Source organism: Musa acuminata, chromosome BXJ3-3, assembly GCF_036884655.1.
Source record: "Musa acuminata AAA Group cultivar baxijiao chromosome BXJ3-3, Cavendish_Baxijiao_AAA, whole genome shotgun sequence".
Lineage (NCBI taxonomy): Eukaryota > Viridiplantae > Streptophyta > Magnoliopsida > Zingiberales > Musaceae > Musa > Musa acuminata.
In genome coordinates, this window is record NC_088351.1 from 36,447,305 (window position 1) to 36,474,753 (window position 27,449).

Consider the following 27,449-nt stretch of genomic DNA (forward strand, 5'->3'; position numbering starts at 1 on the left):
TCCAATGAGAATGGCATCTCAATTCAGTCAAATTTAGCTCCATGACATGAACCATGTCTAAATCATTGTTGCCGACAGACACGCATCTATCGATTCCAAGCTAATGACACATTTGAGAAAAATAAAAAACATGAGCCGTAACGATTTCTCCATCCGGCACTGAAGACTACTTAATAATTTGACCAAAATAAATCTTAAGAGGCTGTGGTCGTCATTTTTTCTTCGTTTGACCATTTGCCTCCGGCATGGTCAGATTGTTTAGTTTGAAAGCTGAAACTTGCAATATGATTAGCATTGTGCATGATCTTCAAATCGTAGCCTGGGTCTATAATGTGATTATTATTTTAAAAACATAATATTATCTGAAGAAGACCTTAACTATTAATAACAATGTCTGGTGCTGAAATCCAGTCTTCACCATTACCCTTTGAGTCGAAACATTTCCTGCAGCAAGATTTATTGAATTTACCTTCAAATACAGAAAAAACGAAAGATTTCATTGACCGAAAGAGAATACACGGTACACCATGATTTTGAATTTGAATAAAAAAATTAAAAAAATGACAGATCTCTTCGTTCTATCTATAACCGAGCTGAATGCGGTATATCATAGAAGATTTGAAAGAATAACGATAGATAGTTAAACATTATCGAATTTGATAGGCACGATTACCATCACCGATCATATTCCTCGTAACAATTTTATCATGCAGTTCTGCAGGTCATTCAGCAATAACAAATTTGGCAGCCAGGTTGACCAAAAAAGTACTCTTAAAGGTTTAGTACATTGAGGAGGATAACTAATGGTAACAACATAATGTCACATTTTCTGATTTGATGGAAAACTACAGCTAAGTGCAATTTCATGACAAAGTTGAGTTGATGGTTGGGGCATCTGTACTGAATTTTATGCACAAGGCAATCTCCTTAAGAGCATCCCAATAAGACAATGGTCCCTTTACATATTAAATCAATTCTGCTTAGTCCCTGAAGTAGAAACCTCGGCATTGCAGACAGGACAAACCTACAAGAGAACAGAGTATAATTGGTTAGTTTTCAGAAGTCTTTATGGAGCACATCATATGCCATAATTAAATTGGTATTTGGTTTGCTAAAATGGTTTCTGAATTGTATCCAACATAAAACATAACAGGCCTGTGGTAGCAGCTGCAATATCATCCAATGATGTTAATGCTCATTTAGAATCATGATCCTCATTTATTTTCACTTCATCTAAAATAATGGGCTATTCCCATGCAACATGTTCATTTTCCTATGCTACAACATTCTACCGATCATCTTCTATCTTTGTTAAAGACCAATCAGTTGTGATCGACCCATCGCTTCTATCTTTTCTCCAATCATCTTTAACATCTTTCTGATAATCCATATTCCATAATGTTCCAGCTCATGCTACCATATGAGGCGTGGATGCCGTGAAACAAGTGTGAAGCTGAGGGGAAAAGGTAAACACGTGAAGAATTTGAAACTTATGGTTTAAATGACATGGACAACATTGCCTATAGTAGACATTGAACAAGCAATGATTCAGCATATCAGAACTGTTCTATAGGTCTTTACCAAACGTGCATCTCTTAATTGACTCTCAACCACTAATCATAATTTGTATTTCTTTAAAAATGTTCATAAATCCAGCTTTTTTATTTTTTATATGGTCAAATTATCTTTCGAGCACCATTCTGCTAAATGATCTTACCTAATTATCCAGCAAAGACCATCCCACTAATTGGGGCTAAAAAATGTATACTAGAGTCCTTTGTAGAGCGCTACGTATACTCCATTGTGGAAATGAGTCTTTTGTAAAGCTATGACCTATCACTCATCCTCTAGAAGAAGATCCTCTTGTTGAGTGAGTTATTAACTTGATTCGGTTGCTTGGTCTCTTACCCAAAAATACGGAACCAGTGGCTTTTGTTTATGCCTATGCTCCACTAGTTGCTACAAGAGCCGACTGATTTTTTTTTATATCGATTTCCTAACTTCTATTCTTGTTAATACCACCCACTAGTGGAGATTGGAGATTCAGCTTTTAACCATTGGCATATCATATGTAGCATTATATGTCAACTCTCAAAGTAAGCAGCCACCATTGGACTGACATGTCCTATGTACGACTTGTAGCATCTCAAAGCAAACAAAGCATCGTCAGAATTTCAAGACAACTCCAAGCCAAAAAAGCGCCTAAAATGAGTGAAATAAGACATATTAGGATGAATTATTCAGGTGAAGGGAAACACGATCAGTGCCCGCATGCCCTATTATCTAATGAGCTTTTGAAAAAACCATTTGAACCTATTTAACAAAAACGACTGCCTAGCGCACAAAGTTCATGCCAATGCGGAGTGTGGGAAGGGTTGGTCATGTTTTGAATGCCTAGTACCCAATCTTATTTCTTCAAGCAGAGAAACTATCTTCTGAATGCTGATCATTCATGTAGCAAATGAGCAGCCTTATTATGACTACAAGACTCGCTATTATTTAGAATCCATTTTCCACCAAAAAGAAAAGTCCAATTCAAGTATTTAAACATTGACCTAATAATGATTTCAGTGACCTATAGGACTAGTTTGGTACAGACAGACCGAGTCATACCACCTTGGATGAAATATATAATTCGATACTCATACTTGATTGGAACAGTAAATATGGTTCAATTAGTATTTAAAACCTCGAGCCTAATCAAGGTCTCAGTAAAAAAGAAAAATTGTTAACAAACAAACAACTTTACCATGATGCCAAGACACACCCCCATTTGAAAACTATTTTCCCCAAGAAATAAGTCCAATCAATTTCTAAGAAAAATTATCCAGTTTAGTGTAAAAGCAAGTAAAGATCTCTCATAGAAACTATTTGGTTCATGAGCTTTGACATCGTGTACTGGTTATCTCTCATAGAAACTAATTGGTTCATGAGCTTTGACATCGTGTACTGGTTATGTTCAAGCCATCTAACAGAAAACAAAGCTGAAAATGAAACCAGAATATCAAATTTTGCAACAGAATAAGGCATCTAATTGTTCAAACAAACAGATTGTTCAACCCAAACCAACCTGTTCACAGCTCGATTAAGATTTTTAAACCAGTACCTAATTTGTTCGGTTATGGTTTACAATATTCACAATAATAAATATACAGAATCAGGGAAAATAAACAAGGAGCCATATGAACTAATTAAATATCTTCTCTTTTTTTCTTTTTTTCCTAAACACAGAATCAAATAGTAGTTGACAATGACAATTTTTACTACAAATTTATTGTGTGGACATCAATTTTCTTTTTGTAGAATTTTGGGAAAAGAATGGGGAGGGAAAAATAATATTGTATCCTTATATCTAAGTTGAAAATCACTGGCAGGATACGCAAGAGTAGAGTTGCATCTAAGAGTGTAGACGAGATTAGGTGTTGAACTTTTTCTACCATGTTGCCCATCAGATTGAGATCAGGTAAAGAACCCTATACAAAAACAAGGTCCTCTCATCCAAATCGATTGATTTTGTGGATTTAAGTGGGTTGGAATATTTGAAACAGGAAGTTTTGCCCTTCGTAAGCATAAATTACAGTGCTAAGCGTCAAGGACATAAGATATATCCAGTTAAATATGGCATACATGTCAGGTGTGCTGATGCATCCAACACTTCAATATCTAAAATACAGCTGAGTGAAACTTTAATGCAGATTGACAAGACAACAGTATTGTGAGAGGAAATGCGTACATCAAGATTACTGTTAAAAGATCTTAATGTTACCCTTATAAAAGAGAAAGAGGAACTTGCACTATGTGTCTTGTGAGAGGAAATGCCCAAGTTGCGCCAACTATTATTAAATGATTTTCTCAAGATAAGAAGCACTCATTTGGCTACTTGCTAAAAAGAACTCCATTCTTAAGTCTACAAAAACTTCAAATATTCAAAGCAATGATTTAATATGCACAAAAGTAACAAGAAAGCTCAGCGTAGTGACTTATAAATTATAATTCAAAATGCAAACTAAATAACATGTGGAATACCACAATAAGTGTTACGACCAAGCTCGATAGGCTAACTTATTTATAAGCTAAACGACTAATTCAAAATGCTTAAACCCAAGTTAATGATAGTTCTCATTTAGATTGCTCAAGTTAACTAAAGAAAGTATTCCAATCTCCTTCATTTAAGAGTTTCAACATCCTCGTCAAGGTTCAAACATATTCCTATAATCAAACTCTAACATGATGCAAGTTAGATAGTTAGTAGTCATTTCCTACTCAAATAGTGACTCCATGGTAGTCATTTCCTACTCAAGTCCCTCGATGGTTAGTAGACCTTTCCTAATTGAGTCCCTCAATGTATATAATTTGTCATGATTAGACGATAAAAAAATTGACCATCAAATTGATGAACCTAAACAATTGACCCAAAATGCTTTAGGTTCATAATAGTGGTAGTACACTCATCTAGTCCCTTTAAATTAACTCAAGTTTTATCTTACTTCCAATATGGGAACTAAACTAAGGGTGCCACAATGCTTTGATATCATTTGTCATGATAATAGAACATTTGACCAATTAACTTGATGAGCTGAATCATTGACCAAACAATTTTTAATATACCAATCAAACTGATATATTTATATATCAATCTAATCCTTATAGACCAACTTAATTTTTTTCATTCTTAGGGAATAAACTGGATCTTATAGTAAAAAGTATTCTGCCATACAAAGATACCATACTGCCAAAACAAACTAAACAAGCAGCCTCTACAATGTATCAGTATGTAGATATTTTTTGTATTTATCCTTTAAGATGGATCAGAGGTTTAGTGCAATGAGACATGTACCAGACAGATGGATTCATATGCAACTAATTGAAACTTAGCAAATTGTAGTTCAAAAGCTTGACAATCACGTAAATGTGAAAATCTTTCAGAAAGTTGACTCATTAGCTGAACTAATTAGATTTAAATCTCAGTCCGGTAATAACTTTGATAACCTATCGATCAAGACAACTCTCGTATATCAGATGGTATATTGATCTGAAGCAGTTGATATCATTAAATAAAATAATAAAAAATTAAAAATGGATGGTATTTGCTACAATATTGAGTTATATGTTCCGATATAAGTACATGATCGTACCAGTATTTTCTGGTGATCAACATGAAACTTTGCTCCCATTATTGAGAAGCTAAGTGCAAGTCAACCTTAAAACAAACAAATGAATATAAAGTTTCTAATACATCTCCTTATAGTTAAATTCAAATTTAACAACCATAAGCTGAAACTAAGAAACTCTCAAATCCCTCAAGAAAATAACCAATTGTTGCAAAAAATCATCCATAAGGGTGGATTCAGTGCACGAGGCTCCTGCCAATGCAAGGTCCAATAAGGACCAATGTATGCAGCTTTACCATTAAATATTTAAAGAGACTGTTGCAAAAATCAACCATGTTCCAACTAAATTAAAATATATACAAATCAAACCGGTGCCCCAAAAAAAAAAGGTAACCACTATAACTGTAATATTTAAGTGTGCAAATTCGAACTTGATCCTTCAATAAACAAATTTGAACTATAAACTACATTAAGATATGCAAACATAAAAAAGCTAGAGGATTAAAAGGGTAATATGAATGAACAACAAAGTCTATCAGTTTTCTAAAATATTACCTTGTTTATTTGGAGCCATTTGTTTATGCATTCAGAGTGGTATTTGTGCTTGCAAGAAAGCAAGACCAAAGAATCACCATCTTCATACTCCAGCCGGCATACAACACATCTGTGGCATTCACTTACTTGTCAACAGGCTGATATCAAGTCTTTCAATAAAGGACGCTAGAAACCTAATGGAAATGTATGCATACTGTTCAGAGTTGTCATCTTGTATATTTTCTGCCTTGTAATTAACTGAAGGCAAAGAGGCAATCATATCAGCAGAAAGGCCTCTGCTTTCAGTTCCAACTACCTCACCCAGTGCGACTAGTTCCTGAAGTAGCAGAAACATCAAAAAAACAACAAAAGCAAAACTGAAATATCAAAAGAAAGATGGGTTTTTTGGGGGAATACTTTATTACCTCATAGACATATTCATCTGGATCAATATCTTGCCAAACATCCTGAGATAGAAGATATAACATATAAGACAACTTCATAAGTTTGATGAGCAGGATTTGAATTGATGTCATTTCACTAATTTCTCCTAAAGATATAATTTCAATTGAGATTTGGCAGTTCATGATGTTTGATGATCAATTTTCATAAGACTACCAAAGATTCAAATTATTGGTGTTATAATTGTAAACTTCTAGCCTAGTATTTTTATCAAGATGTGTAAACAAATATTCACATTCATCCTCAGGTATAGAATTGAATAGAAAACAAACTAATACTTGATTTTGTTTTCTTCAGGATAACATATGAAAAATATGAATAACTGAATCCCGAAAGTGATGCATCCCAGAGGTTCATAACCTCAGATTAAGTTTGCTTTAAATCTGAATGGGACATGCATTTCTTTATCTTTTTTTTTTATTTTGGAGGAACTTATATGCTATCATTTGTTGGAGCCAGAACAGTTTGGATACATTGATTCTATGACTGATCTAATCCAAACTTGGAGTTAAGTGGGTCTAGATTCGATAATTTCTTTCAGATGGTTCTCTTCCTTTTCAAGTGTTTAAGCTACTTTAAAGATGAGAAGTCTAATGCAACAAATAGAGGAGCAGTCTCTAGTCTAGTAATATTTCATGATATTGCGAATTGAGTTTGATCTTAATTTGAGCATCAGTGCCTTGGCACCCTTTTCCATCAGTGCCTTTGTATATATTCTCTCTCTTCTCTTCCTACTACATTGATATCAGAGTGGCCACCAAGAAACTGCTTGTCATTCAATGTCACGATTCGGACCTGATGGGCTAACTACCCACTTTCGATGTGAGACTAATCAGGAGTGTTACAATCTCCTCCATTCAAAGGTTGCATAACCCAGATGTCCTCGTCAAGGCCCAGCATAACCCAAATCAAACCCTAGCATAGTGCATTTGAAGCATAGCCCAGTGGTGGCTCCACGCCATAACGAGTCCTCTGACTCCATCCACGGATAGCCCTAACTAGCCTATTAACTTTGTTTGGTTTAAACCATTGACCAAAATGCTTAAGCTAAAGTTGATAGTAGTACACTTATCAGATCCTTATAAGTCAATCTTAATCTTACCCACTTCCGATGTGGGATTAATCAGGGGTGTTACATGCATAGCCAGAAATACTGTTAACTAAGAAAACCCAATAAACATGGTGGAAGCTTTAAAATTCAAAAACATAGAGGGAAAACCGATGTTCAATTTTGCTTTTTTCTTCTTTTTTTTTTACTTTCCAATAAAAAAATGTGTTCCTGTTGATCACCACAGTTATACAGGTACAATTATGTGTTAATATATATTTGCATTGTCAAGATCTGAGTTGAGGCTAAGCAATGTTCCAAAAGCAACAAAAACTTCTGTTTGTTTAAGTATTTTGCATTCATAGCAGACCTCAGCATATTAACTTCAATTTAAAGCGGCAAACCACTATAAAATGGGGAGCTTCTCAGTAAGGTATCCAAAATTAAAAATGATAAGTTTACAACTTAAAACAATTCTCTAGCAGCAACATATCTGTACATAACATGATGCATCTGAAACACAATAAATATAGGAATGAAGAGATAAATTTGCAGTAAGTATCAAAAATAGCTGAGATATGAACCAAACAGAACAAAACAGATTGGGAACAAAAACTAAAAGATCATTTTACAAAATGATATCCAAACAACAGTGTAAAGTATTAATTCTAACTTATACTTCATCCCCAATTGCATATATTTCTTATGATTAATGAAATCAGCAGAATACACTAACGAAAAAATGACAACTCACATTAGAGTTACCGCGATGGTCCCTATGATCATCCGGCACCCCTGCAAAAGATGCACCCAGAAAAGTCAAATCGAGATCTGGAACAACCAGAAGCCAACATAAAGCAATACACATTAATCAACATGCTCTCACATTCATTCAATCCTGTGAGGGCCATCAAACGAACAGCCACCTCCCGCTCCTCGGCATCCTGCAGCGCCCTGGCAAACGCCTCATTATTCTCAACCTCCGGCTGGTCGAGATTGGGATTGTTGGCATCGAAGGCGTCCTCCCCGTAATCGCTCCCCTCGATGCTCCCGCCATCCTCGACTACGTGATCCGGCTCGTCTCCCACACCCTCCTCATCCTCCTCATCGTCATCGTAGGTCCAAGCGTCCGAGCTCTCATAATCGCTGTCATCGGCGCCGTTCATCCTCAGCATCGCGTAAGCCCTCTCCTGCACCCAATCGCGAACAACAAAAGAAATCATGAAAGCCCTCATCCCCAACCGTAAAAGCAAACATTCGAACATATAGGAGCAGGTGTGGGAGATCGGAGTATCGGGTACTTGTTCTTGGAGGGCTCGGGCAAGGGCGAGGTCAGCGTCGACCTGGCTGAGGCTGGTGAAGGGCGTGCGGGCAGGCGGCGGCGCCACCTCCGCAGCGAGCGGAGCATCTCGAGGAGGCGGCGGAGGGATCGGACTGGGATCGGGGTTTGAAATGCCTTCGGCGGTGGCGTGTTTGTTCCTGGCGCCGCCCTCTTCACCGTTCTCCATTAAGACACCGTAAAGGAGGAGAATGAGAGAGAGAGACAGAGGAGAGAGAGAGAATAGGAGGAGGAGATCAAAATACCGGGCTCTGTTTCTTAAAAGGCATCATTGTCGAGTAGGAATCGTATATTCCGATGGAATTGCTTTGAACTTCGTAGTTTCTCTAATCCAACGGCTCAGAAGTCACCAGTCGCCGCGGATGACCTCTGCAATGGTATTTTTTATCTTTCACGTTTATGTTACCAAAAACATGTCCTGCGATTTCGTTTCTTAACCATTTCGTTTACCCGTGGTGGAGCCCACGTGTCGCTCGGCAGAGACGCGACGGTGTAAATTAAGACGGGTAAAAAGTTATGCGGTGTTACCGACCATGACATCTCTCTCGAGTCAGAACAGAGGAGCAGTGTAAGTAAACCGGAACCGTCGAAGGAGCCAAGGAAACAAATAGTCAAAATAAAAAATTTGGTATTTTTGATTGGCTAATGGATTTTGATGCGCGAGATCGAAAGGAGCAACAGAAATGACCGACGGGACGTGACGTGTGACGGGGGGGTGAATGAGCCGTATTTGTGTGCTGTGTATATATATATATATATATATATATATATATGCTTTGGTTAGTGGTTGGCAAATGCTATGGCACTAACAGTCGAAATTGCTCATGCAAGTAATATATATACACAATTGTTACCAAAATTGACCAAATTAAAATAGGTTTATTACTCTCTTGATTCTATATGATGGATCACATCGGCTTGTTCCTAATTCAATCGATCAAATCAGTTGGTTCAATCTAGTTTTAGAGTCAAATACGATCAAAGATTCTCTACATAAGCCTTCTAAGTTTGTTGTTTATTTGCACTTTAATGTTAATAAGACAATAGTGATTTAAACTTTTTTTTACATGCATATAATTATCATGTATTTTGCAAGTAAGAATTTACATTTTAAAATTTTATGTTACATTATGATCATTAGGATTATAATAAGACTTCACGGATGAAAGGAATTTAAAATATTATTTTGTGTTTCTCCTTCAACTACAAATGTATCAAAATTATTGTTTTGGGTTTTGGTTTTACGGTAATTCCCGGATGCTTTCTGAGAAAATAAAGAGAAAAAATTGTATGATGGAAACAAAATATTAATACAAAGAGCCTTCCGGATGGATTAGATGATCCGTCACGATGTATACTTTAAATATCGTGCATTCTATACTAGATTTTGATTGATCATCGGTAACCTAAAATCACAAAAACCTAAATCATCATAAATTTTATTTTAACAAAAAATTCAAATGGATTCATAAAATGATAACTGCCTCACAGTAACCATGGTTAGGAAAGATGCTCTCAGGAGCAATTCTTATGTCCCTCGTGGACCAATCACTAGACAGGTTTATTTTAGGGTATCGAATAAACTGATATTATCACAATTTACGCGCAACTGACACCGGTGGGTCCCGCGTCAGAACCGATCGCGTCTCTCCCGTCACTTGCAACGGTCGTTGGGTGCGTATGGTGACGATTAATGGAATATTACCCCGGGGATATAACCAGTATGTCTTAACTGGCTGGGGTCCACGGAACCGGTGGCTGCCCATTGGGGCACTTTGTACTGGGCCCCTGGTCCAACAGGTGCCACGCTTCTGCTGCACATTTCCCAACACCAAACAGCAATGTTGACAGATAAATTACAATCAAAACCGCGGAAGCACAATTCTCCCGTACAAATCGGTCGTATCGGACCGCGGATTGGCTCTCCGCTGATCCCTCCGTTGCAGCACTTGGAACTAAGCTCGCTGGATTCTTCGATTAGTATATCCCCGTATGTACGTGTCGGAAGAAGAGTGGTTCTGCGGGCTTATACTATAATTTTCGTGTCCTCCACCAAACATCTCCGGACTAGAAATAATAAGAGATCAGTCGAGAGGAGCGGAGAGAGGAAGACAGGAAAAAAGGTTTGGCGAGGCGATCGAGATCGAGATCGAGATCGAGAGAGAGTGAGGGAGAGAAAGGGTAAGGGAAGCCAAACGAATGGCGGCGGCGGCGTCATCTCTAGCAACGCAGGTCTCGGGGCTCTGCCACGAGGTTCTCTCGCGCGAGTCTGCCCCTCCCACCGCCCTCTTCCTCCGCAGCGTTCACTCCCGGCTCCGCCTCCCGTCGCTCCGTCGCCCTCACAGAGGTGTCGTAGCCATGGCCGGCACTGGAAAGGTCACGCCGCTTCTGTCCTCTGTCGACTCGCAATTTCTTCTAGAGTGTGTATTTATGTTGCTTGGTTAAAGTTCTCAATGTTGTAGTAGTAGGATCGGCTTACATTGGATATATAGCAGGAGGCGGGATCTTGCAGATTATAGATTAATGTTTTATGAATTTGAAGATTAGATTGTTAAAGAACTTTTCTCTGATGTCCGATCTGTAGAGACATCTAGGCTATACAATGACTTCATGAGTAATTCCCACTCGTTAACTCTTTCCTTGTTTATTTATATTTATTGGGAACAGGAATTCATGCAGTAATAATAATTTTTAAAGCGAAAAATAAGACAAGGTGATGAGTGTTATAGATACTCTGTGGCTGTAGTTAAATGTACATCGATTTGTTTTAGATTTTTGTTAGAAAGTATTTACGTGTTGATTTGTTGTATCTTTTTTCTAGTTAGATTATAGATCTCTAAAGTTGGTGCTCTGCGCTGAGTATGCGCTTGTGTAAATGTACATTTGGCACTAGTTACTTTCGTATGCAATGTGATGATCTTGCTGAACTTTATGAACAACACATCAAATATGGTGGCTGTTTGTGTTCCAAAGTCCATCAGGAACTTAGCAGTAAGGAATTTTGTTTTGGGGCTTTTGGCCACTAAAGAACGTTGCAGCTTTGTAGTATTACTGTAGTTGATCATTTTGGAGCCAGGTGTACCTGGATGGGCTTTTTTTGCCGATTCAGTTTATTTCTATAAAGGGCATAGTTTGCCAAAGATTGAGATGGAGGGGAGGGGATGATGTCACTTACATTATAGAAATATAATGAAAGGAACTTTTAATAGCTTTCCATTGTGAAAGGTGGTTGGATGAAGTACAGGATGAATATTCTGGATCTGTGATGCCTTTCAAGTTTCTTGGACATCAGGTGTTGGGTTGTTAGGTGAACTATATGCCACTATCTTTTTTTCTGTTTCTTTAGGAAATCTTGTTCATGTTTTTATTTTAGGACATATGTTGTTACTTTTCGTTTTTTTTGTTCTTATAGACACAGTAATGGAGAACAAGCTGCTTAAACCAATGGAAGAAAGAAAATGGGATATTTTGTTGTTCCATGTGTATCTGTTTTTCCCTGTAAATTCATAATTTTCATGTATATATTTTATGTCATCTGTTATATACAAGCATAACATAGTGATATTTCGCCTTTTCATGTTCTTGCAGTTTTTTGTTGGAGGCAACTGGAAATGCGTAAGTTTAGAACCTCTTACTTCTTATTTACTTCTCCATCTTTCTTCTTTTCCATTTACTTAGAGTCAATGCCTACATTTATTCTGAGATTATACCTTTATGGACTAGCATGAATTGTAATGCTTTATGGGTTCTCTTCTATGAGTTTTTCCTTTTTTGTTAGAGTTTTTAAACTAACAAATATTGCAAGTTATATTCCCTTGTTCTCTTTGGTTGTTTTTTAATGCAACAGTGATTTTTTTGTTTGTTATTTTGTTTTCAATCGTTTGTTATATGTTTTTTTTTGTTGCTTTGTGCATCTCGACTTTGCTGGAACTTAGAATTTTTACCTTGGAAAAAAAAATTAAACGTACAATATCACGGATCTGATTGTAGCATTTGCTTTCTCACAAGGTATAAATTTACCTCAATCTCTAAAATTGATGTTGCATTTTTCTTGACTTTTATAATTTATTGTTGGTTCCAACACCTGAGTTTTTACCTTAGTTGCTTCCCCATATGTTGAGATTGTGTTTTCTGTTGTATCTTTCTGTTATAACTATATCACATAGCTGATAACTAGTTTCTTTTTCTCTAGAATGGAACGAAGGATTCTATTACCAAACTTGTAGCTGATTTGAGTGATGCTAAGTTGGAAAATGATGTAGGTAAGATTGTTAATCCATCATTGTTGACATTAATGCTTTGCAAACATTTCAGGTAGACTATACTCTTTCATCTGGCACTGTCCACAACCGATACACATATTTGCACCTACCATACCAGATCTAAACTAATACCTGAATCTGGTTCATATGAGCTATAGAGGAATGAGAGGCTTCCAATGACCTGAGTTATGATCCCCGTTAACATCTAGCAATGTGATTCTGAAATGTCCTTACTCTATTTTGACATGGCAATAATGCAGATATTGTTGTAGCACCTCCATATATCTATGCTGACCAGGTCAAGCAATCATTGACTGATCGTATTGAGATATCTGCTCAGAATTGTTGGGTTGGAAAAGGTGGAGCTTTCACTGGAGAAATCAGGTCACCACCACTGGAAACTTTCAGTTGATGCTTCCAGTTTCACTCTTTTACTAGAATGAATTTACTAAAAATTAAATATATTTCATATTTAAAGATTCTTCCTTTCATACATGTGGAAAAAGAGAGCCTTAGTCATGGACTTAGATCAGTAAAATGGTCAAGTGGTAAGAACACACACATAGTAATATCTAACTCGAGTTATTGTATCATAATGTTGAAGGACGAATGCAAAAGACCAGTGACTCTCAAGTAAAACAAGGGAACTAGGTGGTCGCTACCATTATTGATCAGGTGCAAGTTTCCACAATATGAATTTATTGAAGCCTAAACCATGGTATGAGTTAATTTTATCCATAAAATTATCACATCTAAGAAGGTTCTGTAGTAAATAAGAAACAAAAATGATACATTTTTATTGAATTAAAAGAAAAGATCATTATTCTTACAAAGGAAGATTAGATGCAATTTGCAGGTAGTTATGCTAATTGTTTTCTTTCTTTTCATTAGGTGAGGAAGATTTAATATTGACATGTAAATGGTTTCGTTGATTCAGGTTTTGAGAAAGCATTTATTTATTGGAGTAAGCTATAAGAAGCCACTTGTATAGCTTGCTCATGTAGTTGATTGATGGTCTTGGATCTACTTGTGCAAATGAAGTTTTTTCCTGACAGAATTTGTTTGTAAGATGGTAGAATAGTTGCCAATAGCATCTTGTTCTGCAATTGCATGAGAATGAGTCTCAAAGAATCATAGTATAACTTTCAAGGACTTGCATAATACTAAGACACTTGGAAGCCACATATATATGCTTGCATAATCGTGTACATTTGTTTACAACTAAGCAAATCTCATGACACTTCCAACTATGTTAAACTGAATCGAGGCAAATTCAGTCATAATGACATACAGTTTCTGATCCAAGCACAGAGTTAGTTTTCTCATACCAGTGATAAATATATAAACCTAGCTCCTTACTAGTATCAAATATCATGAGTTCTCACAACTTAATAAATACTATGCATTTTAATTCAAATTAGGAAACATAAATTGGAAGTACTCATGGTATTTTTGTCCTGTCCTTTATTCTGCTCTGAGATATATTTCTATTACAAATTTACAATACCTGGCCTTTGCTTTCTATATTGACTACCTTAGCATCTTCTGAGCATACTTTAGTCATCTTATAAGAAAGAGCTCAATGTTATTGAGGCTGTTGATTTATTACCTGACAGACTGTGTTTTTGAATGTTTTATACATTAAGGCCTGCATGTGTAGGGAAGCTGACAAGATGGCCTTTCTTTCTGTTGAAATATTATTTTTATTTTGTATTAGCCAGACACTTCCACGTAATTGCTAATATTGATTTGTGATTTACAGTGCAGAGCAATTGATAGATATTGGCTGCAAGTGGGTTATTCTAGGCCACTCTGAGCGCAGACACATTATTGGTGAGGATGACCAGGTACCATTTTAGGATTTAATACTTAAAATAATCAAAAGTAAGAGATGACATATTTAGTAAACTAGGTTAAGGACGTTTATATTTCAGTTTATTGTTGTTACTAAATTCCTTTGCTTCCAGTTTATCGGGAAGAAGGCTGCATTTGCCTTGAGCCAGAATCTTAAGGTAATTGCTTGTATAGGAGAGAAGCTAGAAGAGAGAGAAGCAGGAAAAACCTTTGATGTCTGTTTCCAGCAGATGAAAGCTTTTGCAGGTATTGTTCGACTTTATACGTCATCTGGCAACATATCACATTTACAATGCTTATGGTGAAAAAGAAATAGGAGAGATGGTGAATGATATCCAATGCCCATTATTTTGTTTTTTTCGCAGATAGCATATCAAATTGGATGGATGTTGTTATTGCATATGAGCCTGTGTGGGCAATTGGCACCGGAAAAGTGGCTACTCCCCAGCAGGCTCAGGAAGTGCATGCAGCTTTACGCGACTGGCTTAAGAAAAATGTCTCAGCTGAAGTTGCATCTTTTACTCGTATCATCTATGGAGGTAACCTTGTAGATCTAAATTTGTTGGTGATAGCTTAAATAAATGTAACAGAATTTGTGTTCCACAAGTCGAGGAATATAATATTCAATATTATTTTTTTATTTGTAATTAATTTAGAGTTGTTTTCCAGTCTGGGAAACCATTAAGGTTCTTTATCAAAAGAAACTATGCTAATGCTATTTTCATCAGTCTGTTGACTGACTGTTGTTTCTGCTACTTCTTAAGTAAAACTTATAATTAGTTTCTCTTTAGTGTTGAATTTTGACAAGGAAGACGATAATGAAAAAAAAAACTCAAATTTCCTGGTTAATGTAATCGGAAATTTGGGTATGTCTTATTACATATTTACTCTGCAAAGCATCCCTTTATTTTAGCCATTTTATTAAATACTTCATTAGTTCATTTGACTCGAACCTCTTTTTATTAAAAGTTCTTAAAGTTCGTGAATGATCTGGATCATCTTTGTTGCTTACATGCTTTCCATGACCTTCATGGACAAAAATTCATTTGTGTCGCTCTGTAGCAGAGCTCTGCCCTCAACTGCATAATGTAACAATAACCTTTTCATTGCTGGTCCCAAATCCAACCAAAGACAGTGACCTTATTGGGCTGATATAACTAAAAGAATATTAGTGTCTGTGCTTCCTTTCCATTTTGTATTTGGATTAAGGGTACCAGAGTCTGCATTTGTGAAAGATCTATGTTATCTTTGTCAACTTCTAAGTTGATTGATCACATCTGTTGGTGGATTGTGCCATTAATATTTGTATTTGCAACAGTAATTTTCTTGTTCATGGCCATTGAAATTTATGTGGTCTATTTGGGCTGCATTAAGGATGCCAAAAATGTTACAGGAATCTACCACATCTTTTTTACTCCGTAAGCAGGATATATATTTTTCAAAGATTTTTTTTATTCATTCAACCCAACCATTGGCTAATTTGTATTGCTAATGAGAACTGGTCATGGTCTATTTCAGGTTCTGTGAATGGGAGCAATTGTTCAGAACTTGCTAAACAAGAAGATATAGATGGATTTCTTGTTGGAGGTGCCTCTCTAAAGGTATCATCAAGTTCTGCAGTTGTCTTACTAAAAATTAGTTTGTGGAAACATGTGAAAGTTGTGCATAGTTCTCATTTTTTTATAAAAAGTAAACTTGTAGAGCTTGATGCCTGGGTTCATAAGAAATTTGTCTGCTTGCACTTGTATACTATGGAAATATATTTGTACATTGGTACTCATTGACTCTGTGCATTGGGTAAAATATGTCATTTAGGTTGTCGTAGCAGTTTTTGTTCTAAAACACTTCTCAATTAATAGTTTCTGTCAAGGTTTTAGCAACAAGGAGGCTGTTTAACATTCCGGAAGATATGGGATAGGTTTCAACTTATGGCATGTTTATCTTACTACATGGTGACACCTTTGCAACTGCAGATTACAAGGATCCTAGACCGGATCTTTCATGGATCTATGTTATGAATAACATGATGATAGTGCATTCATAAGCTGCAACATAACTGCGAATATTATGTATCTACTTATAGATTAATGCATTTACACACATAAGTAGAGTTCTAAAGTTTCAAATACGGCTAATAGAAGATCATGCTCTCAGTAAGTTTATAAATGCTCGTCAGGTTTACAAATGTTTATTAGTAATGTTCTCCATTTCGCCCAAACCAGTACAAAATGGGTAATATGTACTGATCCGGGCGTGGACAGGTATATGGACCGCACCCCTATTTTGGGCAGTCCGGTCCAAACCATTCGAAAAATTTTAAAAATTAAAGTCTTCAATTAGGGCTCCCGAACGTGAGCCCTCTTCTTTATACACGAGAAGCACAGAATCGCTCCCGAGCTGTTGCCATCCAATGCCGCCTATCTCCCCACCGTCGCTGTTCATCGTCGTCTACCTTAGTGTGCTTCCTCCTCTTCTCCTCCATTTCCTCTTCTTCCTTCTTCTTCCTCTTCCGCGCTCTCTACTTCTTCCTCTTCCTCCACTGCCTCCTTTTTTTCCTTTCTCTTCCTTCTGCTCCTTCCTCCTCTTTCTCCACCATCTCCTTTCCTTCCTTCCTCCTTTCTCTTCTTTCTCCATTGCACTTTCCTCTTCTTCTACTTCTTTGAGACATTGGTACATACTCGTGTACCATGTGTTGGCACACTGGTAAGTACTAATCCGGGCTTGATTAAGGTTTGTCGTACCCTGGCATACCGTTTGGTATGGGCGGTACATATTGATTCGACAAGGGACCGGTATGAGTAGTATATACCGGTCTATTGGTATGCGCTACTATATTATGTGTCAGTACATCGGTATGTACTGTACTGACAGTCGGCCGATATAGTGGAACGGTTCGATAAGGCGAACCATGTGATATACAAGACAACATCCTTGTTTATTAGAATTTAAATCTTTGATCAATGATGTATAGCGGTGCTTGGGTGTTCGGGCGACACGAGACTCAAGCGCCTTGATGGGTTATGGGCGAGACACCTTCAATTGGACGCTGCCTAGGTGAGGTTCTAAATTGAGACACTAGGTATCCTAAGTGTTCGCAAAGGCTGGCCCGGGCAACAAACCCCCCCTTCTCTTTTGTCGTGGTCTAAATCCAATTTCTTTCTCCCTTGCCCCTGGTCTAATATAAACATAAAGGATACCTTTTGAGGAATATAAACATAAAAGATATCTTTCGAGGAAAAAGAATAAATAGAATGAATGAATTCAACAATGGGAGACCATGAATGCTGGTAAATGATAGAACCATATCATGCTTGGAAGAATATAAAATCCAAGCTCAATGAAAATCATTTAGTAAAGGTTTCAAGTTGCACATGTATTAGTTGCTGAATGCTTGTGTTGTACTCAGCATAAAATCCTTAAAAGCTATTGGGTACTTTGAAATGTGTATCTGATTAAATAGGTACTGTATTGACTAAAACTCTACTTGCTACCAATAGTTTGTGTTCCTAAGTTTTATCAGCTTGTGTTGTACTCAGCATAAAATCCTTAAAAGCTATTGGGTACTTTGAAATGTGTATCTGATTAAATAGGTTCTGTATTGACTAAAACTCTACTTGCTACCAATAGTTTGTGTTCCTAAGTTTTATCAGCATTGATTATCTATCCTCTGAAGCTCCAAGGCTTAAAAAATATATATGAACAACCATATCAGGTTGGACATATTTTACTTGCCTAAGGGGAGGCAAATATGGTTGTGCCAGAGAACATAAATTTTGGTTTTTTTTTCTGAGTTCTGTACCTTTGCAATACCATGATTGACCTTCACATCACTTCTTCCTAGTTTGAAGAGACTCCGTTTTCAAGATCTCTTTGTACAAACAGATTTTGTCTTTGAAGTTTGGAAACTTTGTTTTGTTTGCATGAAATTTTCTTTGTAATTATCAACTGAAAGCTTGTGTACTTAATACTGAATAAGTCCCCATTTTGGATGAAGAATTCAACAGGTTGCACATTAAGATGCCAATTGTATCTTTCTAGCGCGAGACATATCTGTTGTGACTCAAATGCAAATTTCACTTGTTCCTCTCTCTTATTTCCATTCATACTTATCAAATACATGTATGGAGTTGGTTAAAATTTCATGTACTGCTAATAGGAGTTTTGGAATTTGAAAAAATGTGATTGGCCGGGTTGTCTGCTGCATAGTCGAAGTTGATCATATACCATAGAGAACCTCATGTGTGTCCTATGTATTAAAATTGATTCTTTTGAGAAATGCATGATCAAAAGTTATTTCTATCAATGACTTCAACATTTCACTTGTTTCTACAGGGCCCAGAGTTTGCCATTATCGTCAATTCAGTGACCTCGAAGAAAGTTGCTGCTTGATGATCGCTAAACTCAAACCTTCCAAGACCGAAGCTCCAGCCTAAATCACAATTTTGGTAATCCTATTCGACTAAAAGAAGCGTGGAATAAATAAACGTGAATCATTGCATACATTTGGTATTAAATGGTTTGATTTTTGCTAAATTGTGGCCATATTATAGTTTTGTAATATGATTTTGCGTAGCAAACTTCTACAAATAAATCTATATAGTGTCTTGTTTCGACTTTGATAAAGAAGCATGGAGTTCCACCTGACCCTAGGTCCCAAGGACCTTAGGGAGGGAGATTTCTGTCGAACCGATCTATATATTATCGATACAATATGTATCGATATGTACTGATGTATCAATGTACCATATACCATTCATATTAAATAACTTTGTGACTTTAAAAAATACATTTTGTACCATATACAATATGACTTTAAAAAATAACTTTATGATATGTTTCGAATCATCCTTTCATTGATATTAAATCATCTACAAAAACATAATTTCTATTGTTAGATTATTTTTGTTAATAATTTAATCTTTAAAATTTCAATAAATCAAGTAAGGACAAGTATTCTACGTCAAACCATGACATGAAGTGGTAGCCGCCATACCGTGGCGTTCGGTTCATCGTGCCCTTTTTCCAAGGATCCATGCTCGTTGTCTGTGCGCAATTTAACTTCCGAGGCTCTACAACGCATTTGGTAATGATAGTCGCTTCTCTTTTTTTTATTTTTTATTATCTGTTAATAATATTGATGTATGTGCAATGAAAAGAGACTAGGAACATAATCAAACATCGCTAATGATTAAAAAAAAATCGAATTACATGTACTGTTAAACCTCATGCATGCTAGTCTTTACCAATTTGACTCAAAACTCAAATATTTGATTTCTAACATTGTCCCTATCGCCCGACGCAAGTCTCGGGTCCATCCATCGAGGATCTAAGAGAAGAAAACAGTGACCGAAGTCGTACCTTTTGGATCGCAGGAGGGAAGACGAGCCTTTTGATGTCACAGAAATCCGCCAGTGCGAGTACCATGATATATAAATCATACAAATCTGCCACAAAAATTGCCTGTTTCGGATGCCACCGTCTTCTATCAGGAAGCTATTATTAGAATTATTTTGGCAACAAGCAGATTGGTATCTATCCAAATATGGGTGTTCCGTCAAGTGTGGATGAACTAAAACAACACACAACACACTAATGGCACATTTATTGATCAGCAACCAAAATCCACTTCAAGGATCCATCTTGCAATTGAGCAAACTGTTCCCTAGCACAAGCTCATCCTCCTATTATCAAACTGCAAAAAAGAGCATTCTTTGCTCGGAAACACTGAAAGCTTAAGCATTCCGAACAATATCCAGCTCCACAACACAACTAGAAGCTATGCAACGTTTACTGGAAGGACAGCAGCTTCTTTCTGAGTTTTACACCTGCAAAACAGCAACCGCTTAAACATCGGACAGTCATAGCAGTCCTCTTCCAGTCAACGTTAGGTGTAAAACTGAAAGAATCTTAGATGTGACAAGCATTGAAACTCAACTAAGCATTCTTAAAAGATGACTTACCGGTTACAAATAGAACGAGATGCAAAATTATGATTGTTGCAGTTACCACACATCCAATCCCCATCACGCCAATGTTTTACCCTAACAAGAAGGGAAAAAAATTAGTAGTAGTTCATTAAGCAGGTTTTATTAACTATGTTCATGTTAAACGTGTGGCCCAATGCATGAGACTTCTACCAATGTAGAATTTGGCAATGATCACTTATGCAGAAAGGCTGGTTGATATGTCCATGTTGGTTACATTAAACATCAAGATAGTGTCGGCTGATTAAAATAAAATAGTCAATCGTGATAAAGACAGTTGGCTTTGTGTTTTATCTAAGCATAGTGTTTTTCTCATCTCATATTCTTATAAAAGATGCATGATGCCTAATTTATACAAAGAAAAGAGTTACAACAGAATAAACATCGAGATTAGGTTGGTCACTAACTGATGTATGCAAAACATTACAATCTAAAAACAATTCAATCTTGTCAAAGCCACGTGAAGTGATGAATTTGGATCCCATAAAGTGACTTGAAAATACCTAGCATATTTTTTAACAAGACCTGATTTAGAATTTTATGACAAAAGGGTCATTTGGTGCAGCAATATATAAGCAATTCTTATGAAAATCTTAAAAAGATGAATAATGTGGCATGATTTTACAGAAGTTGACCATCCAATGCTAAAAAAATTGTTAGAAAAATATTAACCATTTGTTTAAAAACTCCATCTATGTGCCAGAATTTTGAGTAGCTCACAATTTTTTTCTTAAACAAGTGCAAAATGCATTCAGCCATCCTCTTTAAGATTTTGCTGTTTTGCTCAATGAAGCCATGAAAATTTGATGATAAGGGAACAATACTTCTGACTATGTCAATCAAAATGGTAGTAAAAACAAAAGAGGAACATAATATAAACTTGGTTGAATTTGATGTGTCATGTCATTTAAGTGCATTAATTAAATGTTATGATTAAAGAGATCATCAGGATAGCCCGAAGTGAAGAAATGCATATCATATGATAAGAAATCAGTATCACCCTTTTCCATGGGAAGCGGGCATTCTTTGATGTGAAGAATGGATATTCCCTTGCATGGATCCAATCATGAAATCTGCATCGGCATATTTGGAATACTCTCCAGCTGCTTGATCGTAATTGTAACCTGCTTGTTGCTCAAAACCTTTGTATGAGTTCCTCCGTCCATTTATCTTGCATATTATAAAAAAACATTGCTTTATTATATTCAAGATACAAAAGCATCAGAACCTTGCTTGTATAATTACCAAATTATTGTTATTTACATCGCCTGGATTAAGCCTTTTGTTATCCCAGCTGATAACAGACTCTTCTGATGCCGGATATTTTGTGCCCAAAGCTGGATACAAGTGTAGAGTTCATTCAGATCAACAACAGTAATTCAACGCCATTAAATCTTCACAAGTAAAACCATATTACTGGACCAGCATGTATATGTGCTCTAAAAAGCAAGGTTCGCAATATCGTACCGTACCGGTATTTCGACCTGGGCTCGGTACTGGTATGGTACGGTGTACCAAGTGGTACACCCAGGTGTACCGAGCACTGTAGCACTGCTACAGTGCGTACCGATACCGGGCGGTCCGCGTATCGCTGGCTTATCGGGACCGGTACGTACCGCCTGTACCGGGCGGTACGATTCGGTGTGGCAGACACTACTAAAAAGTATAATGCATCAAAAAAGTGGAGTCCATAAAAAAATTAACAGCACATCAAACTGAGATGGTTGATGCTCTCCATAAGCTTAAAATAACCACAAACCATGCCATATTCTCAGAACATCCTTGTACACAGGGGAATTAGTCATAAAATTTTCACTTTGGTTCATTACCATTTTCTGCTAAATAATATAATGAAATTCATGTATCCTTATGCATCTAATGCCGACTATTACTAGACTATGCAAATAAACTATAGACCTAGCACAGAATTTGTTGAACAATTGATGCCCAAAAAATAACTTAAATTTGATGATAAAAGAAATAGACTATCTTTAAGAGGAAACCATTTCTGTAGACTTAGCACAGAATTTCAGTAATATCATAACTATCTGGAAGTTTGCAGCAAATCATAACTATATGCTTAAGTTGCACATGCAATGTGAAGATTCTGCTTGCTTGTCATTCGGCTCTCCTTTAGTTTCTTAGTCTAATGTAAAGGTGATGCTTCTCAAACAACATGGAAGCAGCATAGAGAGTTGATCACTTTCAGATTTTAATACGATTCTGCATGCCAATTGATCACAAGAATGAAAAGGAGCAATGAGCATACTCGAAAACATATCTGAAACAGTTGATGTAGCTACAGAAGGAGCACCAGATACTAAAGGTGCATTGCACTTTTTACACTGCACAGAAAAGAAAATTAATGAGTTTCTTGGTTTTCAAGTGAGGCACAATGTCAAAAGCAAATGCAGCTTCATGAACCAACGCAAAATATTGTAATTGTTTCAAGATAAAGTTGTTCGGTATGTATTTGGGAAAGTCGGAAAAAGCATTCGAGTTGCATTAGTAAAGAAGTTTAGTGCAAACTGAGTCAATGAATCAGAATGATACTGAAAAAGAATGTTTATGTCAAAAATTTAAGCAGAGCTACATTTGAAACTCTAACTAGTTAAACAAACAAAATTTTGTTCAAGAAGCCACCTGCAGAAAAATGATACCCAGTTGAAATATAAGGTACGAGTATTTGCTAAGCATAGTCACAGTCAACTTTAGCCTCTTTTGTATACATACCACGAAAAATAAATTAAGTATTGCCCGGCGAGCCTTTAAGTAGGACACTAATCAATATAGATATGCACTTCACTCAGCCAGAAGGAAAGGTTTAGACGATTACAGTTTCTCAAGACCTAGCCATAGTGATAAAAAATGACCAAGAAAGGTAAGCTTAGATGTGAATCCAGGCTTTTTGTCTCTGTTTCAAATGACCAAGACAGGTAAGCTTATATCCACAAAATGCAGGACAACATAGGTTAGGCCTAACCTATCTTCCAAGAAGTCTTCACAAAATATTTTGCAAGTGGTAAAAAATATACAATCTCAGCAATTGGAATCAGAAGCATCACATCTACCCAAGAAACATCCTACTTGTACCACACCCGAAATATTGACACTGATATGAGAAGCGATTCAAAGTCTGTATTTTACACCCTACGACCCTCTCCTCTCACTTCCTCCTGGGGACAAACTGCACCAGTAATGAGCTAGGATTAACAAATACTTTTTTACTTCCTCAGCTTCTCTCTTTTGATCCGCTTTTCCTTCTCAAAGGACAGGAATAGGCTTGATCTCATACATTAGTTGATGGGCTAATTACAGATTACCATCTGTAGTTAGACTTCTTTAACATCCCGGTCCTTAGACTTAAAAAATTTACATTGAAATTCTTATAGTTATGAAAGTGAAACATCTAACTCCATTTTCTCTAACACCGTCGGTTTTATCATCGAAAATATGAAAACGATGAGCAAAAAGATAATTTTAACATCCCAATTATATTTTTGATGATAGCGAACGACAACACCGCTGGGGGTCGCGAGTGACTGTTGTGGATGAGGAGGGAGAGCGACAACGAGAGATGAGGCAACGATGCAGATGCTGACGCTCTACATTTGCGTCGGCGTTGACGCAGATGTAAAGCTTGCATCTACGTCATCACCTCACCTCTTGCCGTCGCTCGCTCTCATTATCCACAGCAACCACCCGCGACCCCCAGCGGTGTCACCGTTCACCACCATCGAAAACGTAATTGGGATGTTAAAATTAAATTTTTGCCTATCGTTTTCGTACTTCCGTCGATAAAACCAACGACGTTAGGTTAAATGGAGCTAGATGTTTTTCTTTCATAACTATAGGGATTCCAATATAATTTTTTTAAGCTTAAGGACTAAAATGCCAAAGAGATATAACTACATGGGATAATCTATAATTAGCCCTCAGTTGATTCTGATCAAGATCAACTGTCAACTCTTGACTAACTCTATTGAAAATTCCAAGAAGGATGCTGAGAAATAAACCGTTTCAGTATTAAGCACAACCAAATTGAATAGAGTTGACAGAACCACCAAAATATGTAATGGACAACAAGCTCAATTATACATGCCTAGATAAAAAGGCACTATGAACCAGACATGTAACAAAATCTTAAGTAACATGCACATAGATTTTGGAGAACAAATATCTGAAGAGAAATTGCACAAAAGTTGGACAACATATGTTTGAGGACGACTTGATGAGCATATAACTTAAGAGAAAATTTCTAATGGTTCTCCTAAGAATAAGAATTATATTGTTTCTTTTTTTACCAAAAGATGAATGTTTACCAATCTTGTCCAACAACAAAATACTACCTAAATCACAAAAGCAGGGACAAAATAAAGTTGGTAAGACAATATGTTATAACAGCCACAGAAGACCAAAATATTGCCGTTCCTGCTCACAATAACTCTAAAATAAAAAGCAACATTTCTTTCCTCCATAACAAGCGTATGGACTTACCTCGGAACGTGACGAATAATTATGAAAGCCACAATCACACATCCAATCACCATTACGCCAGCCTCTTGGGGCTGGAAGAAGCTGACTTGTGTTGCTTCTACTATATTGAGTTAAGGGGCAACTGAGAGCAGACTGCAACCCGTATTTACTATTCTCCCCAAGTGGCCAACTTAAATTGGGTAGAAGGGACTGAATAGGAGGACTGCCACTTAATGCAGAATTCATCTGTGACCCATAGAGTCCTTGTAGTGTTGCAAAATAATGTGCATAAGTCAGAAGTGACGCAGCAGGCATTGAAATAGCTGGCATTGCTGCTTCATCCTTCGATTGGCCACACTTTTTGCACTGTTCTCTGGATGCGTAATTGTTGTTACTGCAACCTATCGATCCATTTGGCACATGATTCAAAAATAGGTCCAGCAAAGACAGCATAGCCAGCAGAATCATACCCATCAGTCACACCAGATCAAGAATGCAAGGAAACTTAATGTAATTGGAGATTTTTTATGTCATCTTTAGATGGAAAAAAAACTCAGGTTGAATCTGACTGATGATCTCAATACACCAATCATGAAAGGAAAATGCATCTGAAGTTAAAATAAACATCTACAGAATTGACAGCTATCTGGTGATGTAACTAAATACATAATTCACAAATGTAATAGTCACACTCTGATTTCTTACACCAACATATCACATGAATTTCTGACACCAATTTGGGAGGCTATAATTACAAGATGATTGATAAGTTCCTTAAAAGGGAACTCTGTTACCAATGATGATTCCAAAATAAACATGTATGTCAATAGAAACTATTGTTTTATTACTAAAAGAGCAAGACAAAATTCAATTTTGTTAATGTGGCTAGACGAAATGAGAATCACCTAGTTCAGTCCAAGTTATAGTTAATTAAGGACAATCAGTAAAAGCAATAAACAAGATGATATGAGAGCAACATTAATTTTGCAAAAGAAAATTCTGGAGTATCAATGGCATACTTGGGCATTTTTCTTATCAAAAGATAATCGGTTCTAAGCAATATGATTTTATTGAGAGAAAGAAGAAATACATATTTTCCAAAATAACATATTAAATCTATAATTAGAAGGAAAAAATAACATATCATAGCAGAAACATATCTTAGATTCAACAATCAAAGTTTAAGACATAGACGGCAGAAATGACTTCAAACGCACATCCTGTATGATTAAGCTGCTCATACAGAAGGGAAACATAAAGTGAACTTCTAGGACACTAAGCTGCTCATACCAAGATCAAGCAATCACGAATAAAGTCAAATTAGATTAGTCAACTTGGAGGCGTTATATCGTGTAGGCCTGTTAATATTTATAGAGTCAATATTTAAGGTTGCCAGGAAGAGTGTTTCTTTTGGGTGGGAACATGGTGCATCAATTGGTTTTGGCAGCAAGTGGAATCTAGTCTATTTTTGGTTAATGGTATCGGATCATCCACGTGAAGCTTTTAGTGCAAATGGACTACGACCTGAAATTTATTGCACTGAGCTTCTCAGGTCAGCATCTCCCAGAATTGAACCTAAATATCTACATGATCTTTCATTTTCCCCACTCTTGGTGGATTTTTTTTTTTTCCGGCAAGAAACTTCCCCAAATGACGGGGAGGCGGGGATCGAGTGCTAGGTCGTAATACATGAATATAAGAACGAAGAACTCAACTCCCAAATAATCCACCACTACAACTCAAGATCAATTGTTGCCGATCGAAAAGAACCTCCAACACCTAATCCAGTTTTCTAAAGCAAAACCTAATAGCCAAAACTATAAGCATAATTACAACACCACCATCCAAGCCCTCAAGAAACCCCTTCTCGAACGCCCAAGCAGACACTCTTATCCAAAACTACGACAAGAATTTTGCCAACAAGCAAAGATCAGAGAGAGAAACGAGGAGGGAATCACCAGCGCAGATCCAGTCGCCGACGCGGGGGAGCCACTTGGAGTCGGCGGGGGTCTTGGTGTCGACGAGGAGGCGCGGCTGCTTGCAGCGGTTGCAGAAGGAACGGAAGGCGTAGTTGCGGTTGCGGCAGCCGCTGCATTCCCAGTCGCCTTCCTTCCCCTCCCCCATCGCGGGCCGCTTCTCCGCCGACGCCAGCTTCGGGCGAGGGCAAGCAGGCGGAGGAAGAGATGTGGCTGGTTAGGTCTCGGAAAGCCTTGTAGCTAATGGCCCCGACCGCGCTCGGGAGAAGCGGAATAATTCCGGTAGGCGAGAGGGGATATTCTCCGATTTCCCACCGACTTATGAAAACAGAAGGCGAGGGTTATATATATATATATATATATATATATATATATATATATAGTACGAGAGAATTGTTGAGCG

The 27,449-nt window shown here is 37.0% G+C and overlaps 3 protein-coding genes across 4 annotated transcripts; 1 reads left to right on the forward strand and 2 right to left on the reverse strand.

Moving 5' to 3' along the window:
* Nucleotides 1–766: 766 nt before the first annotated feature.
* LOC135632656 (E3 ubiquitin ligase BIG BROTHER-related-like) lies at nucleotides 767–8,744 on the reverse strand. The gene is made up of 7 exons (XM_065141300.1): nucleotides 8,457–8,744; nucleotides 8,042–8,345; nucleotides 7,910–7,950; nucleotides 6,071–6,112; nucleotides 5,861–5,982; nucleotides 5,667–5,775; nucleotides 767–1,024 (listed from the first exon to the last, which is right to left on the reverse strand). The coding sequence occupies exons 1-7, from the start codon at nucleotides 8,661–8,663 to the stop codon at nucleotides 971–973; spliced, it is 879 nt and encodes a 292-aa protein (XP_064997372.1). The 5' UTR covers nucleotides 8,664–8,744; the 3' UTR covers nucleotides 767–970.
* A 1,812-nt stretch (nucleotides 8,745–10,556) lies between these two features.
* Nucleotides 10,557–19,223, forward strand: LOC135634128 (triosephosphate isomerase, chloroplastic-like). The gene is made up of 9 exons (XM_065144370.1): nucleotides 10,557–10,870; nucleotides 12,083–12,109; nucleotides 12,687–12,756; nucleotides 13,017–13,140; nucleotides 14,519–14,603; nucleotides 14,724–14,856; nucleotides 14,976–15,149; nucleotides 16,129–16,211; nucleotides 18,943–19,223. The coding sequence occupies exons 1-9, from the start codon at nucleotides 10,694–10,696 to the stop codon at nucleotides 18,997–18,999; spliced, it is 930 nt and encodes a 309-aa protein (XP_065000442.1). The 5' UTR covers nucleotides 10,557–10,693; the 3' UTR covers nucleotides 19,000–19,223.
* A 971-nt stretch (nucleotides 19,224–20,194) lies between these two features.
* On the reverse strand, nucleotides 20,195–27,375 carry LOC103978716 (uncharacterized). Of its 2 annotated transcripts, none has more exons than XM_009394612.3 (7): nucleotides 27,029–27,375; nucleotides 25,092–25,471; nucleotides 22,864–22,939; nucleotides 21,858–21,931; nucleotides 21,595–21,764; nucleotides 20,571–20,651; nucleotides 20,195–20,435 (listed from the first exon to the last, which is right to left on the reverse strand). In XM_009394612.3, the coding sequence occupies exons 1-7, from the start codon at nucleotides 27,192–27,194 to the stop codon at nucleotides 20,387–20,389; spliced, it is 996 nt and encodes a 331-aa protein (XP_009392887.2). In that variant the 5' UTR covers nucleotides 27,195–27,375; the 3' UTR covers nucleotides 20,195–20,386. The 2 variants fall into 2 exon arrangements, with proteins under 2 accessions (XP_009392887.2, XP_009392886.2); XM_009394611.3 differs by having other exon boundaries at nucleotides 21,840–21,931.
* Between the last annotated feature and the right edge of the window lie 74 nt (nucleotides 27,376–27,449).